Here is an 18,467-nt window from a genome sequence, read left to right as displayed (position 1 = left end):
TTGAGAGCCCTTTCAGTTGGCTCTCAGCCTCTGCTGACCTCCTTATCACTGTGTGTGTGTGTCTGTGTCTACTTCAAAAACTCACACTGGAGGTGGTAGCACATGCTTTAATCCAGGACTTTGAAGGCAGAGTCAGGTACAGCTCTGAGTTTGAGGCTAGCCTAGTGAACATAGTGTATTTCAGGCTAGCTTGGTCTGTATGGTGAGTTCTTGGCAACCAGGATTCCCAGCCTCTTTAATTTATTGTATCAAAGTGTTTGTTTGCCAGAAAAAAATGGCTATGTTTAAAATATCGTTTCACTCCTGTCTGGAAAAACCAAAACAAACAAACAAACAAACAAACAAAATCAGAAAAAACAAAAAAGAAAAAACCAACAAAAAACAAAACAAAACACATTTTTACTAGGTGTAGACACTTGTAGTGTGAGCAGTTCAGTAGCCCCTGGAAGTTTTTCTTGGTTATTGCTCCAGTCCTGTCTGTTGTTTTAATCAATGGATATGCAGGTCAGAGGGCACAGATTCCCCACTGTAGACCAGATGCTCTGTGGCCAAAGCAGGCCACCTAGTGTGCCCTGTCCCCTTTACTCCCTTCTGTGGACCCCTGAGCTTCCTTGCTTGGCTGCAGAGCCACTGCCTCAGCCTGACCTCCTGTTCACACTTGACTTCCTCTTTCTGGCTGAAGCCTGAGGACTTTCAGACCCTGTTGAGCTTGTCTCCATTTATTAGGCACTCCCATATCACCAAGAACACCACAAAGACCTTGTGTGACAGAGAACATTTGCAAACTGTAAAGTGAGTAAAAAAAAAAAAACCAAAACAAAACTGAGAAAGTGTTACATTTACCATGATGTCTGTTTTCTGCCTAATATCTTCATGTACTTATTATGGGTGGAACACTGTGCTAGGTTCTAGGTTCCTGAAGAGTCTGTGAGGATGTTGATGACTGGGGACATGACTAAGAACCAGATGGCAGTGTGCACGTGAGAGATCTGTGGGGCTCTGAGGAAGGGTCCCAGACTAGTGGAGGGTTGTCAGGCATGGAGTTGAGGAGGGTCATAATGAAGGAGGGCAGGGCATGTAGTATACACAGAGGCTTGGGGTATAAGGAGGAAGCTGCTAGTGACTCCAAGGATCAAGCTAGTGACTGGAAGGAAGGCTATAGGGGTGGAAAGGTCACTCTCTCTAGAGAGGCCTCTGTGAGACTCCTTGTGGAGAGCATTATGGGCCAGTCTCCCTGTCTATGGAGACACTCAGGGAGCTGAGGTGGCCAGCTGTGTACGGTTGAAGGTGAGCGGTTTCCCAGTGCTCTGGACCCAAGTCACCTGGGTCTGGAATCCTCTATATCTTCTGCCCTTTAAATAGGGTGGGCATCTGCCCCCTTCTTCAAGCAGTGTAGACACTCTCCCCCCCTGGCGGCAGCCTTCTCTGAGCCTCCCTCCATCCATTCTGCTTCCAGTTGCCTGCCTGGGTGTGTGGCTCCTATTCCAGGCTCTCTGTGATGTGTGTGACTGCACTGGGCATCCCTCACAGGTCTTGCAGGCCCACACTTCATCCCACTTCCGTAATTTTAGCAGTGTGCATTCTCACAGAGCACTGAGTGGCATCTGGTGAGACCCGTCTGTGGGGTGCCATGGCTCTGTGGTGGGCAGGGGCAGTGGGAGGTGAGCACTGGCTTGTACATCTAGGTTGTGGCTGATGGAGCATGAGGTCACAGACAGAAGTGGAGCCCTGCCTTTTGTTCCAGAGCTTGCTGTGTTTGTCTTCTGTTCCTCAAGTATAAGGTCCTTGGAAAGAACTAATCTTGGTTTCCCATGTCTGATGTAGCTTCTGTATGGTTGCCAAGCAGGAACTCAAATCCTACGGACCTACTTGGAGGGTGGACAGTCACCAGACCTGAATGCTGTTGCCCACTAATGTCTTCATTCAGCCTGCTGAGAGCTCCCACGAAATGGGTTGTCTGCCTGCTAGGATCTAGTGGGAGATAATGCTGTGTATTTTATACAGCCTTGTCATAACAGATTTTGTATAAATTAACAAAATGTCTCAAAATGCTAAATGCACGTGAAATGGAAGTGACTGAACCCAGATAAATCATTCCTGAATAGCCAAAAAAAGTTTTGATCGGCTTTGGAAGTGAAGGGGTTACCCCTGGTGGTATTTTATTGAACCACAAATTGTTATTTATAACCCATGTCAGGAGCAATTAAACTGATTGATGATTAAGAAAGTTTAATAGTTGAATAATAAGATGCAGTTCTTGACAGCTATTTTTTCTCATCCTGGAAGCATATTTTATGAGTCTAATAACAGTGTTGAGGACGGGCTGTATAGCATGTTGTGGTGTAATTATGTGGTGGTAATATAATATTCAGTCTAGTGTTACGTGGTCTATTATGTATAAAAAATTAAAATACCAATTATGATTTTTTGATTTATTATTGAAGTGGTTTATTAATTTTGGCTTACCCAAAATTTACATCTGGAAGCCTTGTTGCTGGTTCACTTTGCCCTGGCTTTCATGCCAGTGTGAGTTGCCATTACGAATAACTTCTTAGGTTGGTGGGGAAAATACATGACTGGTTGAGAAATAAGCATTGATGTTACAAAGTAGGAGATACAAATGACTAGCAACTCAAAGCATGTTCTAGCTTCTGAACAGCATGTGTATATGTAGAGAAAAGAGGTTTGACTCCCTAATTGGCAGAGAATATGGTGTAAGCTGTTGAAACATTTGGCTGTTCTTCCGCAGCAAAGAGCTGCAGTTGTTTTGTAGTTTCTCACGGTGTTCCTCATGTGCTTAGAATGGCAGGTGCTGGTTTAGTGGTAGTCTGTCTAGCTGCTTGACTGACAGTCCTTTGCTCAAAGCAACCAAAGAACCAGGATAAAGTCTCGTACCCTGTCCTAGCAGTTGGCACATTCTTATAGTAGGAATGTGCCATTCCTACTTGTCATGGTTTGTTTTTAATGTTCTTTGGAGTGTCAGTCTGGACTGTGTTTCTAGAAGACACTGGTCCTGTTAGCTTGTTGTCTCTGTTTTGTTTTGATGCTATCTGGCTCCTTAGCCCTTTGAGCTGACCTGTTTTGTTTGACCTCAGCATTCCCTCTCTGGGTATTTTCTGAAAGCTGCCTCCATTTTTATCATTAGGCTCCTGTGGACTTCTGCCCAAAACATGGTTCTGATTTCTTGTGGTGGGGGATTGTGCCAAAGACTCAGGCTTGTTTTTGCTCAGGCTCCTGGGGGATGGAGACTCACACAGAGGGAATGCCCACTAATGATGAATTGGGCAGGGTCGCAAGTCCAAGCTGTCCCTCCAGTTTAAGGAAGTTTCTTTTCCTGCCCCCAACAGAGAAGCCTCTAAGTCTGTTTGAATCCTGGTGTCGACATGCTGTGTATAGCTGTCAAACCTTACTGTGAGGCATGGTGTCGGACCCAATTTAGAAACTGCTTTATCCTTTGTATCCTTTTGATGCTCGACTCAAAGACCCTCAAATTGACACCCAGTGGACAGGTCCAGGCAGTCCAGCTTGTCAACAGCACCTGAGCAGAACACAGAACAACAAGATTTTCCTACTTTTAGGAGAACACATTTTCTTAAAGATGAGAAATGAAAGCCTTTCCCAGCCTTCCTGTCTCTCAAATAACCCTCCTGGAAAACACTGGTGCATGCTGAGTATTACCATCTGAAATGCTGGGCCAGAGGTTTAGATGTCAGTACTTAGAGTTTGCAGTCTTTCCACAGATGTTTCAAGTAGAACACCCCATACTTGAAAACCCAAAGATCCAAGTGCTCTGGAGTTAAATATTTTGATTGCTCGTATGATACAAGTCTCAGATTCTGGAGCCCTTAGCTTTGCAATTTGGAGTCCAGAGTGTTCAACTTGCCTATACCCAAGGCAATGGGGCCTTCACTATTGGTTTTAGATAACTTGCTTTCATTCTGATAGTTCACTTTTTTTTTTTAAGTCTTACATAGCTTTAGTGTTGATCCTAATTTCTAAACTGCTTTTGAATAAACACAGATATTCATTATACTAATTTATGACAATCTAGGTTTTGAAAATTTACTGAAAATGTCATGGAACATGACATATGAATGTCAAGGATGTTTCTAAGTTCTCCTTAAATTTGTGCCCTAGATTCATTGTGAGTTTTCACTGTGGAATGACACCTAGGTTCCTGGCTCACCCACTAAAACCTAGCAGCTTAAATAGTGAGGTATGTCTATTTGCCTATATCCTCAGGTTTCTGTATTTTTCCTGTGACCATGATTGACCCATCCTTAGAGTTGACACACACCTGAAACACGCACAGAGGCCTCAGCAGCCATGCTCCTGTCTCAGTAATGTGCCCTAATTTCTGTGTGATTCGAGGCTTCTAGGCCCATATCCCAAGTCTTGCATTTTGTGATTTTTAACACAAACATGTTGAAGTAGAAAACTTCTCTGTGTAATTTGGTTAATAGAGACCACATTTTCTATAGTTCCTCTCTCAGTGGCCTTGTGCTTACCCAGGAAATTGACACCAGATTTTGACATGTGTCACTAGGTCTTCCAAGCTCACATGCTGAGGCCTCACACTGAGTACAATGAAATAATGTCTGACCATGCAGCCTAGGCCAGACTAGAATTTTCTGTGTATCCCAGGATGGTTTCAAACTCTTGATCCTCTTGCCTCAGCCTCAAGTACTGGGATTTTAGGTGTGCACCACCATGCATGACCATTAGTGTCCATCTAAGTGATAGAGGTGATTGTGAAGGTTGCTTGTCAGATAGTATTGTGACTGTGGACCGTGATGGGCTACTTTGCAGAGGACTATAATGAGACAGCTTCACATTTGTGTATTGATACAATATTCCTGAGCCCTTTGAGATGCTAAGCTGGGCCAGTATGCTATGAAAGAAGAACACTTTCTCCAGCTAGATGCAGATGTGCTTAAGACCTGGCCAGGGAGAGCCTCTGGCAGTAGAAGAGACAAAAATGCAGATTCTACCTTATTAATGCTGATATTTCACCTACCAGTGTAAAGGGATGAAGGGAAAGTGCCAGGGTTGAGGAGTAGTGTTTTCACTCCCTGATGGCTTCCTGTAAATCTGAGTGTGCCCTAGCCAATCTGTGTCTGGAGCCTCAGCCTCCTGCTCTTCCACCTGCTGCTCCCTGTTGAGGCAGTTGTGGCAATTGCTGTGGGTGATCCTTCTCGATGTGCTTCACATCCTGGTGCAGAAAAGATGCCCTGTGGGACATCCCTCATAACAGTATGATGTGGGGCCGGAGAGATGTTTCAGTGGATTGTAAAGCACTTGCTGTTATTGTAGAGAACCTGGCTTTAGTTACCAGCACCCACATGGCAGCTCACAGCCATTTATAGCTCTAGTTCCAGGGACTCCACATCCTCTCTGGCCCCTGTGCCATGAAGCACTCATTCACCATATATACATGCAGGCACTCATACACATACAGAAAATAAAATAAATAAAACTTAAAAAAAATAGTAGGATATGTGATCTAATGTCTACCTCCAGAAGAAAGGATGTGGCTGAGCAACTGGGGTCAGCTCCCCGGAAGAATGTGGAGCAGGTTCTGCCGTGGTTGTAGATTTGTGGCTAATTTCCCCTTGTAGGTAGTATTTTGAGTTACTTAAATTTCTTCTGCAGCTGATTTTTCAAAAAGTACCTGGTCATTTTACTCCACCAAGAACTTGGACCTTCCCTGCCAACTTTTGCATGCTAGTGCTTGTGATAGTCATTGCTAATTATCAATTTGACAGAGTCTAGAATCACCTGAGAGATGGGCGCCTGGGTGTGTGGGGAGGGATTGTCTCGATTATGTTAATTATGGTAGGAAGACCTGCCCCCTGAGGCTGGCACCATTCTCTGGGCAGGGAATCCTGAACTGCAGGAAGGGCGCTGAGCACCAGCATCCACTCTTCTGACTGTGTATGCAATAGTACCAGCTACTTCAGGCTCTGGCTGCCTTGATTCCCTTGACTCCTCCAGCCAGCCTGTGCTCTGAGATTCTCTCCAGGAGCCCTCAGTGGATGTGGTTAGCCCCTCCCCCCAAAGCCTTCTTGGTCCTGTTAGGGTTTAGGACTATGTTTGGAGCTGGCCTTATGGGTTCTAAAAATCTGCTTCTTGTTGTTCCTTGGATTGGGCAGGCACCACTTTAACTGAAACAAACATCCCAGTTTGGGTGAGCAGTGTATGTCTTCTGGATCAGTTGGTTTTACTTCATGGCTTTAGCTGGCTTCTTTCCTCCATAGCCATTTCAGGGTGTTTTCTTTATTCTCAGGTAGACTACTGCCATGTGTTTCTTACTGAGAAATAACTCTTTGTAGATTATTGTTATGAGCCATTGGCCTGTAATAAATTTGTTGGACTTTCCCTCTTACAAGCACTTACGAGTTTTTACGTGCTACGGTAGCCCCGTTTTTCTGGCTGACTTGCTGACCTGCCTCTGAGGGTGTGTGGTTGAGCCACACAGCTTCCCCACAGCCTGCGCTACATTCTTGTTTGTGGCCTCTAAACAACCCAGTGAGCTGACTTTTGTCTCAGTGGAAGACCCCCTAGTGTGGAGTGAGAAAAACCTTCTCTGTGGGGCTGACTGACCAAGAATTCCAGATGAGCAGCCTGTGTTGCTGGTCTTTTGTTTCTTTACTCTCTCTGCTGTTTTATTTACAATCTAAACCAGGGCTGTTTTACTGATTGGTACAAAGACCTGATCATTCATTGTAGGTTATTTTTGACTTAATTAGATAAAGAGGTAAATCAGTTCAATGGACTGATTTATGATCAGTTTGTATTTTCTGAATGTTCATTCTCCATAGGTTCCCACTCCTGAGATGTGGGTGTCTGTGGTGTCTCCTAATTGGAATACAGCCTCAGAAAGGTCTTAGCTGAAAGTCCTAGACACCTTTTCTCATTAAGGAGTAACGACGGACCCAGATCTCTTAATACCACATTCAGGCAGGCATCCTGTGAGGTGACAGAGTGCTGGGCCTGCTCTGAGCCCAACGTCTTGTGGCTTAAGGACCCATGAGGTTCATGGATTTTCCGCTGTCCTGTGGTACGAGGCAGGGAGAGCAGGGTTGCGGTAGAAAGCCTCCTCCACCGAAACAGTTAGGATCCCCAGGGGCATATGAGCACCCTGCTTTCCTGAGAAACTGTACTTATAATTTTCAAAGGCAAACTCAGCTTTTTAACAGCTATAGCTTTTTGAGGGTTTCAAAATAGCAAAATTGTTCTCCATCTCTTGAGAGAACTGAGTCTTCTTGAGGAGGTGGCGAGGGCGAGTTAGGGGGGCATGCTGGGAAGAATGCTTGCTTCCTTCAATTTAAGTAAGTTCCTTTTTATTGTAGAGTTGTTTGTACTGTCATTGGCATGCTCAAATGAGAGTTTTGATACACTGCCTTTAGTTAGGTAATAGCCTGAATATTTTCTGTAGCTGAGAAACTAGGCTGGCGCTTAGGTCTCATTCTTCAAGGAATGGTTTTTCTCATTATGTTTGTAATTAGTCATTCCTCCTAGACCACAGCTCTTTGAAGGAAGTCTGTTTATTCCCTTGTCATGCATTTAATGAGCATCTGCTCTATGCTGGGTATTGCTGTAGGTGCTAGCTGCAGGTACTTACTCGTCTGTGTTGAGGGTCAGTTGCAAGGGAAGCATAGACAGAAGATAGTGCTTGTGTGGGGCCTCTGCAGGCTACATGTTGTTCTTTGTAGTGGGGATTGTGACTTGATCCATTCCCCTGTGCAATTTCTGACTGTAGTAGCCCATACTCATCTGTGCTGCAGTGGGCATTGCCCCATGGCCTTCGCCCACCTCAGAATCTCTGCATCTTTCTCTGTCCTGTTCTACACCCAACTTAAGTTGGGTTGGCTCCCAGCTTTCAGTGTCTCTCTGATGATAAGGATCTACGTGGGTCCGCCCAGAGCCTAGTGTCCAGGCTCTGAGAGTCTCACCTGCACGCATGTCAACAGCCACCTTCCTTCGCACTACCATGAACTTAATATGGTGGCGCCCCTACCGGGCAGGTGCTCTCACTCTTCTGTTTCTGTCTCACTTGCTTTCTTCTGCTTTAAAAATCGTTTGTTTGTTTGTTTGTTTGTTTGTTTGTTTGTTTGTTTTCAGGCATACCTACATTGAGCAGCCAATAAAGACTGAGTCCAAAGGGTAGTGAAGGAGCGGTGGGCCCCTCCACTCTTTTTAAAACATTAAGGTTGCTCTTGTCTAACCCTCTTTCTTTCTATCCCAGTTTCTTGTTAGTGCTTCAAGCTTGCGATAGAACCAGTTACCACTTCGGCAAATAGTTTTTCTATACACAAATGTCTACAGACAGTGGTGTTGTGAAGCCAAGAGCCTAGGCGCATTAAAAGAGCGTTATGTTTTGTTTTGTTTTGAAAGAACAAAAATGACATCATGGGCCCAAGAAGTGTCTTTCTTTCTGTGCTTACATCCCTACCAGCATCTGTCATTACAGAGTCAACCTCTTCCTGAGTCTTGCTTTCCCGCTTGTGTGGTCTGTGAGGTTGATCAGGGCTCTGCAGGGTGTGTTGGGGGAGACTGGGGACAGAAGTGTGTTGCTGTGGAAAGGGGTGCTGATTCTCATCACTGAGACCCTCTTGCAGGTCACTGAGCCGTTGGTCCTGGATATGCGCTTGCTCACCCACCTCACCCTTACCATGTGGTTCTTGTTTGTTCACACCCCTCCCTCCAACCACAGGTTTGTGCTATGTGGTGGCTGAAATTTTCAGCTGTGGAGTGGGAACTGCGGCTGTGGTTTCTATAACCTTGAATTAAACATTATTTATATTAGAATTAAACATTCCATTCCCACTGCAAAACCAATTTGATCATACTGTTAGTTGTTTCTGCTGAACCGGAATTTTGTGAATTTATAGTCAGGAGTTGTGGTGATACCCTCACCAGAGCAGGACCCTTTCTCCACGACAGAACCCAAATCTACGTAATTAAGTGGTACAGTCTCCATCACCAAAGTGTCAGGGTTTCAAATTTAAAACTCCCAAGTTGGGAAATGTGAAGATTAGATCCATAGAGCAATTCCAGCTTGCTTATAAAGAACAGAATATTTTTGATTACCAGTTAAGCTCCTAATTATGTGAAGAGGTTTATTGCAGGGTTTGTGCAGCATAGGTGATTAGTGTCGTCATGACAACAGCCCCTCCCTTCTTCCTGCCTCCAGGAGCTTGCTCTTTGCCAGGTGCTAGCTCTTTACCTACATACAGTCTGGCATACTATACACATCTGATCCTTTGACAGGAGGGAAGACATATAAATTGGAGCCATTTTCCACTTTTCCAGTCACCACCCTCTGTTACCTGAGTTGTTATGAAAGAGATCATAGCTCCAGTCATTGCCTCATATTACAAGGTAAAATTTGAGTGCTTAGATGCCTTGGCCATTTCAAATCCTGAGGCATTGGAGGCCTGTGAAAGAAGGGAGGTCTCCCTGTCCAAGAGCCCTTAACGTGGGGGACCCCATGGCATCAGTTCAGTTCAGTTCAGTTCTTTGCCTGAGTGACAGCACATGTGCTGAATGTTTTGCTGACAGTTTGTTCAATGAGTCCTACTTTCTAAAGTTGTAGATGTATAAGCGGGTTAAGTTAGCTATTGCAGGCTCTCCTCCACCCCACACCTGGCCAGAGGACATGACGTATCAGAGAGGCAGATGAAATGTAGAGGGAGCATTCAGGATTAACATCAGGCTCTGACCCTTCTAGTCCTTGTCCTGAGCACATCACCTACTAGTAGGGCCCTGGTCTGTGCTCTTCCACTAAGGGGGTTGAGTGTATGCAAACAGGCTCTATCACAGACTCAGAACAAAGACTATGGTTAGCAGATGTTGTGTAGCTTGCTGTCAGTGATGAGGCAGGCCTGCTCCTCTTGTTTCCAGGTGTGGAAAGATGGGCAGAAATTTTTTTTCTTTGCTTCCCTAACATAGTGTTTTTATATTGCAAAGCAACTATTTAATACCTGCGTTTGCCTCATGTTCAAGGGCCTAGATTGTTTCTTCTATCTATCCACCTCCCCACGACCCACCACTTATCACCTGCTTTCCTCTGCTGCAGCTTTCTGTCTACCCTGGGATCCATGCAGACTCTTGGGATGGTTAGGGCTTTCCCCCAAGTGCTGCACTCTCCAGAACAGTGTCACACATGCTTTTTTCCATTCTAGTTTATAATTAAATGGAAGAGCAGGAACTAGACTCCTGTCAGATTTCAGATGAAAAATTACTGTTAGTAATTTGTTAGTTCAGAAGTCACCTTGGAGAATCTCTGAGGCACTTAGCCCTATTATGGGTCCCTGGGTCCAGTCCTGGGCTAAAGTTGGGCGCAACCTCCCTGTCTGAGTCTAGTGGTACACTGTGCTTCACCTACCTTCCACTGCAGCCACCTGCTTCTAGACGGATTGTGGAAAAGAGTGTGTACATGGCTCAGGGAGGAAATAGCGGTCACTGACCCCTAAGGACTCAACATCTGGGTGGTGCAGTTTTCCTTGGGCCCTGCCCTGCAGCTGGCCCACTGTCTGTGTCAGGTTTCCTATACTGTCTTCACCTTTGTGTTGATAGCTTTTTCTTCTGAAATACGTTTCTCCCTCAGAACCCTAGGGTTGCTTGGGATTCCTTAATATTGACATTGTCTTTCTTATCTGCATCTTAGCTAAAACCTCCCCATGGGGCTTCCCTGGTAGTCCCTCTCCAGTTCTCTCCCACTTGACCTTTTGCACTCCTTCCCTATGGCAGGCACACTCTGTGGAGACTTCATCTTGTGGAGGTAGATGGTCTTGCCTGAGAGGACTCTCCCCACCCTCTGTCCTCTGACTGGCTTTCAGAGTCACTAGGTCAGCATATCAGTTCCCAGTAGGCAGAAGGGGAGTCATGTCAGCTGGTCTTGCCTATGGTGCTGTCCAGGCCATGTCTCTTAGAATGGTCAGCATCCTGTTCTCTTTGGGGGTGACCTCTGTGGGTGTGCTTGGAAGTCTGTACTGGTTCTGAATCTGTACCCAAAGCCTGCATCTTCCAAAGTGTCCCAGGCTTCCCTCCTTGCCTATCTACAGTATGTGTGGCTGCTGTGGGGGCCGGGGTATTTATCTCACTCCAACAGTGAGGGCAAGCCTGACTCTTTTGGCGTTTAGAAGACAAATCGGCAGAGGGCTTCTTGGAGTTAAATGCCATTACTTCATTACATTGAAGAGTAACAAATGACCTGCTGTGAGAAATGACACCCAGAATAGGCTGCTGACATTTCCTTGGATAAAATAATAAGCTGGCTAAACAGACTAAGAAATATTGAGGCTTCTGCCCGCCCCATGCAGGGCCAATTTCATGTACGCCCAGGCTGCTTCTGTGAGCCGGAGGTCCGAGAGGGCTCTTCTCACTGTTTACCTTTTATTATGCCTGAGGAAGTGTCTCTATGCTTGGAAGGCCCTTGAAAAATAATATGTCAATGGAAAACATCTCAGAAGATGTCTTCTGACTGTGGTTGTTGATTCAATGCCCTGAGCCTGGAAAACAAAATCAGACCTGCTCCTAGGCTCACAGGACGGGAATCAATTAGGCTGAAGCATTTTTTCCTCAGGAAGCAGGAGGAAGCAATTCACACCCACATCTGCATTCTTGACCTTCCCATTTCATTTAGTGGAAAGGGGAGCAGTGGGGCTGAACTGGATGTTGAGCCAGGTTGAGGTGTTTCCCCTATTGCATCTGCCACCTGAGAGAGGTGATGAAGTCTGCCTTTGGAGCCCGAGGGACCAGGGTGAGAGAGAGAGAGAGAGAGAGAGAGAGAGAGAGAGAGAGAGAGCCTTTCTCACACCATCTCTGAGGAGCTGCATCAACGGGTGTATTCAGATCAAATGCTGGCTTTGTAGATCAGCAGGGTCCCGAGAGCAGACATTTTTCAGTAGTGGGCTTCCAAGAGCAGACTATGGAGGGAGGATTCTTGCATCTCTATAGGACAGTAGGGGACAGAATTGTCAGAGAATGTGGCTGTCTGACAATTTAGGTGAGGTACCACAGCTGTACCAGCTGTGCTTGTGCTACCACAATCTCACCTATATCCACGGGAAGGGGGAAAGTTGATGACTAATTGTGTCTCGTAGGGTGGTAAATTCATTGGGTCCAATATGACATGAGTGACAACGTCCTTCACATATGGTCACTAGTCACTGACTCTGGTTCCATCTTTCTGCCATATGGGCTGTTTGGGCCCTTGAACATGGCTTTTTATTTTATAGATTAGCTTCTTGGGGGACATTGTCTATGCTGCTTAACTCTGTGTCCAGGGCTTGAGCTGTAGTGATAGTTCCCGTATATAGTATCAGTCCATCACCCCATAATTGAGACAATCTACTCTTTGCCTGCTTAGAGAGTTTGCTCAGTCACATACAGGAAAGATGTTCTGCTCAGTCTCCAGCATGCAGGCATCCTGAAAACACACTAGTGAAAGAGGCTAGGCACCAAGGTCTCAGGGAGTGGGCTCCTGCCTCTAAGGCATCCAGCATAGGTGTGGCTGCAGATAGGAGTTAGGCGGGTGCTGCCCGGAACTGGGAGGAGGGCAGGAAGGGGTGACTCCTGAGGATACAGGGGTTCTTACTAGGGTAAGGAACATGCTCCGGAGCTCATGGTGGTGATCTTACAAGCTCTTTACACAGACTGCCATGTGCTTGCATTCTGTAAATGTGGCGAATGTCCTGCATTTACTCCTTTAAAGAGTAGATTTCGTGGTATGAATTATGTCATGATTCAAAACAAAACAAAACAAAACCCCCAAACTTAAGCAGTGCCATGGAGAGAACTGGGGCACTAGCACCATTTCCTACAGACCCAGTGTCACTGTGGGTGAGGTATGAGCTGGTGGCCACAGAGCCAAAGAGCTGGGTCCTGAGTGAGTAAGGCGATTGCCATCTCCAGGCTCTGTAGATCAGCACAAAGAGCCTACCTGTCAGCAGGGGATGATGGGAAAATGATATACTCTTGGTAATTGTTAGCATTGCTGGGCTTTGCCCCAACTTTCTACGTGTGTCTGGGCTAAAATGTTTCCTTCTTAAAGAACTTTTCTTTACAAAGATGTGCGTGTGTTTACAAATAAAATGGAAATAAGAAAATGATAAAATGGGTGGTCAATTTTAAACTATTTATGAGCATTTTCCTGGGTAATAGTCCTTCTAAGGGTCCAAATGAATTTACGCAAATATCTGATGAGCCATTTCAATTAGGCATCTGTTTTCTCTACTTTCAGAAGGAAATTATTTCCAACACTATTGTCTTCTCTGAAGCTCATCTGTGTCTCTGCCTTCTGGGGCATTAGATGGTAGCACAGAAGTTTTTAACCGGAACAATTTGGGAAGCGCTACCTCAGAAATCGTATTCTAGAGGAATTATTACCAAATGAATATATAAATGTATTAGAAGCAGAATTTTTAAAACTGATAAAGAAACTTTCAGTTCTGTTAGGGCTTAGCCATAGATGTTAGGTTTTGTTTTTCTAGAATATGAGATGTCTGAGAAGTAATAATTTATAATATATTAATTATGCTAATTAATCGGAGTGGATTCAGAATATTAATTATCTGCAACTAATTAGGTATTAAAATTGAGAACCATTAAGTGATGAGGTGTGAGGCTCATGAGTCATTTATTCAGCATGATGAAAAACGTGGAGGGAGACTGGCGTGCATGTGGATGGCTGCGTTCTCCATGGATTTATCTCACATGGTTGATTGCTTCTTGTATCTTCCATGCTTGTTCTGCGCAGACCAGGAGGATGTGGATGAGGTCGATGTCTCCAGTGTGCCTGCAGAGGTGCTTCGCAACATTGAGGCCGACACCTACTGGTGCATGAGCAAGCTGCTGGATGGTATTCAGGTAAGCCTGAGGCTTGGGGGTTGTAGACAAAATGCTGCATCCCAAATGATGGAAGGCCACTGGACTCTACTCCACTAACTGGCTTCTGAATTGAAGCTATCTCCCTCCCAGAAAAAGCAGGTAGCCTTTTTCTGTCTGGAGCTCCTCATGGTCACAAGGCATGCAGTGGGTCATACATGTTCCTGGTTATGGGAACAGTCATTGTTTTCTGCCAAGTATTCCAATAGGAAGGTGTGTGGAGTCTGATCCCTATGCCCTGATCACTCCATGACTTCTGCCTATATTCTCTAGCCTTCAGCACCACTGTGGGCACTGGTCCCTGAGTTCTTAGCAAGTTACTAGACACCTATCACTTAAAAAAAGGATATCAAGCCCAGGCAGTATCCCTATTCTGTATCTTCTAGGCCTATGAGTAGCCCATAGCCCTTCCAGATGTAGTGGCAAGGCTCTCTATGCATGGGCCACTTCCACTGTGCCTGGTCCATGGGAAGACACCAGCTATTAGAGTCCTGGTTACCTGGGTACCATGATGGGGACATTGTTGATCTCTTTGTGGAAGCTTGAGTTAGTGTCTGGGATGTTCACAGAAAAACCCAATGGCAGCTTGATTTTATGTAAACAGTGTTTGTGTGTGAGACCTGCACAGTGCCTAGGAGGATCTCATTAGTTGATGAATTGGGAATGGGGACAGCTGCTGAGTGACTTAGCAGTGGCTGAAGTCAGCCATTTGATCAGCCTTCAAATGCCCTGTGGAATGTTTTGGGTTTGTTTTGGCCCAGAATACCTTTCATAAATACCTGCTTTGTACCTGACATCATGGTCTACACCCTTGAGAAGGAGCCTGGAGCAAGGCATGAGGCATGTCTGGAGGACCACATTGTGGGCTTGGGCCCAGATGTTTCATTTCTCTGCCTAGAGGTAGCAAATACATACTTCCAGGACTAAAGGTGACCAAAGGAAATGCCTAGGAGGACAAGGAGTTTTGTTGACAGAGGAGGGAGAAAGTTAGAGTGGGATTTAACTGTCTTGAGGGATCAAATTTCCAAGGTTCTCTCTGGGAGCCACTTGGAGAAGCCATACAAAGAAGGCATGATCTGTGCCATGCCAGCTGAGGTAGACTCTTAGCCCTCAGGGCATCAGGCATCCAAATGGGTCACAGTGGCCCTCATCTCTTTGAGTGGCTGTCTCTGCTCATCTACTGGTTCTGAAGGTCAAATAAAGATTCAGAAAATGTATGGCTTAGACCCTGAGGCTTAATCTGAGTGGGTCAGCTAAGTGGCATGTCAATGAGACCTGAGTTTGCATTGCTTTTCATACCTGAGGCCGACGGGGAGAAATTAGCATCCTCTGTATAACTGAAGAGCGGAAACCTCTTCTTTGCTCTTGATCCAGATGGCCCTTGACTTATTTTGTTTCTTATAAAGACAAATGTGCCCACTAGAGACGTGTTTTGGCCCAAGCATCAATTCATCACTTCCCTCCTTTGTTAATGTTTTCATATTTTTTACTCCCTCTTCAAGAACTTAAGGTTTTTCTCTGTTAGAGAAGGGGAATCATAATGTAAAAGCTTATAAATTATCATCGTCGCTTCTCTGATTGTGAGTGATGGTACTTGTGCCATTTAAATACAAGATTATCTGGCTTCTGTTTGTAAATAAGATCGCTGTACAACAGAATCAATGCTGGCCTTTCATTTTTCACCTGAGCTCTGTTGTTGGGCAAAGTGGTTTATTGACAGGGCTGACAAGCAGAAGGCACCACACTCCTCTGGAGCCTCTGTTTACTGCACGTTCATAGCACAGTGGTAGCTATCTGTCTTTCCCTCTCATGGCTAGGATTGATTCCACATGAGCCTCATGTGAGCTGAAATTGAAGGTTCTCATTTTCACCATTTGGGATTTGGGAGCTTGACTATTTCTTGTGGCTAAGGCAATCCCAAGAGGCTGGTGACTCCCATGCAAGAGCCAGGTTTGTTTTAGGTTAGCCTGTGAGGCTATGAGCCTGTTTAAAATACAGGCTTGAATGGACCAGCAGGTTATTCCCAGAGGGCTTGCCTGATCTGTCCTTTACCAATGGTGGCTCATCTCCTAGCCCACTTTCCACTCTTGGTCAAACTTCCCTCTCCCCTGTTCTTTGTTCTATTAGAATCCTCCTCCCTGAATATCCATTTTCTTGTGCCATGGTCTAGGTTGGAAGCCCTCAGAAAACAGTCTTGGTTTTGTTGATTGCAGATTCTCCTATTTAGCCTTTACCTATGTCTCCAGCATTTTCTGTAAGGCTGGGTTGACTTTTCAAAGCATGTTATCTATCTACACCACTTCCTGAGGGACTTCCATGGAGTCATGGTTCCAAACTAGGGCCACAGGCTTTGTTCCTTCAGGGATGAAAATGGGAGGTGGGTCTATCACCTGCATGTGGGCACTGTGCCTTGTATCAGATCCAAGGTCCTTCCTGTGCACCAGGTGGATGCTCAGAGAGAAAGGCCACTGTCCAGGTCACACAGCCTGTGAACGAGCCCACATTTGTACTCCCATGGCTGCTGTGGCTTCTGAGTTGTTTTGCAGGGCATGTTCTAGAGCAGTGGTTCTTAACCTTCCTAATAAATGCTGTGACCCTTTGATACAGTTCTCATGTTGTGGTGACTCTCCCACCCCAACCACAAAAATATTTTTGTCACCACTTCATAACTATAATTTTGCTACTGTTATAAATTGTAACATAAATATTTTTGTTGATAGAGATTTACTAAAAGAGTTGTGATCCACAGGCCGAGAACCACTGTTTTAGAGGCTAGAACCACATTTATCTTTCGTTTTAGTTTTGGACTCTGGATAGCTTAGCTATTCTTGGTTCAGTTGGAGAATCTGTGCCCACTAAGTTTTTGTAATTGATTTGCTAACTATTAATTCTTCCAGAGTATGATTGAACATGCCTGGGCCAGTGCTGAATGTGACCAGCACTGGCAACATACTTCTGGGCTAGATCTGAAGCCCGTCAGGCTAGGTAGGAGATAGGATAGCAGTGGACATGAGCAGAGAGTATTGGCCATGGGCTCTGGCTCAGGAGGATGGCAGACTTTGGACTGCTTCCACTGCGGTTGCCGGGAGATGCTGGGTGACCATATGAAGAACATGTATGATTTGGTTTGGTGGCTTGTTAGCAGCAAGGGCAGTCCTCCAGAAAGGAAGTGTGCTGGCTTGCCAACAGCCAGTCAGTGCATTGGAGGAGAGTCTGCACACGCACTGTAGCCTAGGTTTTTCTTGCCCTGGAAGGTGTGAAGTCCTAGAAAAGCTGGCCCTGCCCTGGGAGGTCTGGATGGAGGTGTGTTCAGAGCAGAGTTTCCCCCTGCCCGCATGTTTCAGGGTCAAGAAGTTCTCCAAGTTGATTAGACCATCACCAGTCACATTCCTTAGCATTGTTTCTTTTCCCAAAGCAGTGAGTGATAATCTCCTAAAATTTAAATTCTTCACTTGGAAGTCAGATGTTGTTACCAGTAACAATCACTGTCTGTTATCTGAAGTGATAGAATCACTGTTCATTTTGAGGAAAATGGCTGGTTTTCCTAGGTTCACATGGCCAGTTTGCCTTTAAAAGTGGAGAGATTGTCCTGTTTAGTTCACAGCTCTAGTAGCCGTGTGGAACTTTCCTGGAGGACAGCCCTGCTGTCTCCATATACAAGGCTTTCCCTGCCCTCTATCCTGCCTCAAAATAGTACAGTGGTGCTTCTTCCTGACAGAGCTTGAACACTGTCAGTTATTTCCATCTTTTGAGACAAAGTCTGTCTGTGTAGCCTTGGTTCTCCTGGGACTCGCTCTGTAGACCAGGCCAGCCTCGAACTGGTAGAGATTAATTTGCCTCTGTAACCCATTATACACAACAGGAGAGGATTAGTGGACCTGGAGGATCTGAGGAGATGAAAGGGTGGGCAGACCCAGGCAGAGAGAATAGCTGGAGTAAAGATGACACTGGAAAGATGATGGACATTTGTATTTTTGTTTTCGTTTTATTTTATTTGTGAAGGTATAAGGTGGATACCACACTCACCGTGGCCTCAGAATCATAAGACTTTGATGCTTAGAGTCAATAAATAAAACACATCTCGAGAGAGAGAGAGAGAGAGAGGAACCAAGTTAACATCATACAGACATGAGGTGGAAGGTATAGAACACAGAGAAGAGGGACTCTCGGAGGAAGTGTAGGTGGTGACCTACAAGCTACAAATGGAGATGGAGGTAGGAGAGAAACAGCTACAGAACCCGCAGAGGCAGGAGAAAGCAGGAAAATATGCTTGATGCTATGAAGAAAAGAAACTGCCAGAGTAGACTAGACTACAGACTGAGAGCCAGCTGTGCAAACACAGTGGTGCAGGAGGAAAGAAAGGGTCGGGCAGTGCAGCAACTAACTCCATCATCCCAGCAGGCCCCCAGGCACCTCCACCTAGATTGTAGCATATTGAGAGTTTAGACCCTCATGGTCTGGCTACTGCTCAGTTATCCCTCAAGAACCAGGGCAAAAGGGTAAAAACCCATTTTGTGTGTGTGCGTATGTGTGTGTGTGTGTGTGTGTGTGTGTGTGTGTGTGTGTGTGTGTGT

At 45.4% G+C, this 18,467-nt stretch overlaps 1 protein-coding gene across 2 annotated transcripts in view; it reads left to right on the top strand.

Moving 5' to 3' along the window:
- Tbc1d22a (TBC1 domain family member 22A) overlaps positions 1-18,467 on the top strand; it is a 274,151-nt gene that overhangs the window by 123,410 nt on the left and 132,274 nt on the right. For both annotated transcript variants that reach the window (XM_055627174.1, XM_055627173.1), the window contains one exon: positions 13,766-13,875. In XM_055627174.1, the coding sequence (XP_055483149.1) occupies positions 13,766-13,875 (110 nt within the window). The remainder of the gene's footprint in view (positions 1-13,765; positions 13,876-18,467) is intronic.

The sequence above is a fragment of the Psammomys obesus genome, unplaced genomic scaffold, assembly GCF_907164565.1.
Source record: "Psammomys obesus unplaced genomic scaffold, mPsaObe1.curated_primary_1811, whole genome shotgun sequence".
Classification (NCBI taxonomy): Eukaryota; Metazoa; Chordata; class Mammalia; order Rodentia; family Muridae; genus Psammomys; species Psammomys obesus.
Note: the sequence above shows the minus strand (reverse complement) of the source record. Positions and strands in the feature narration are given on the sequence as shown.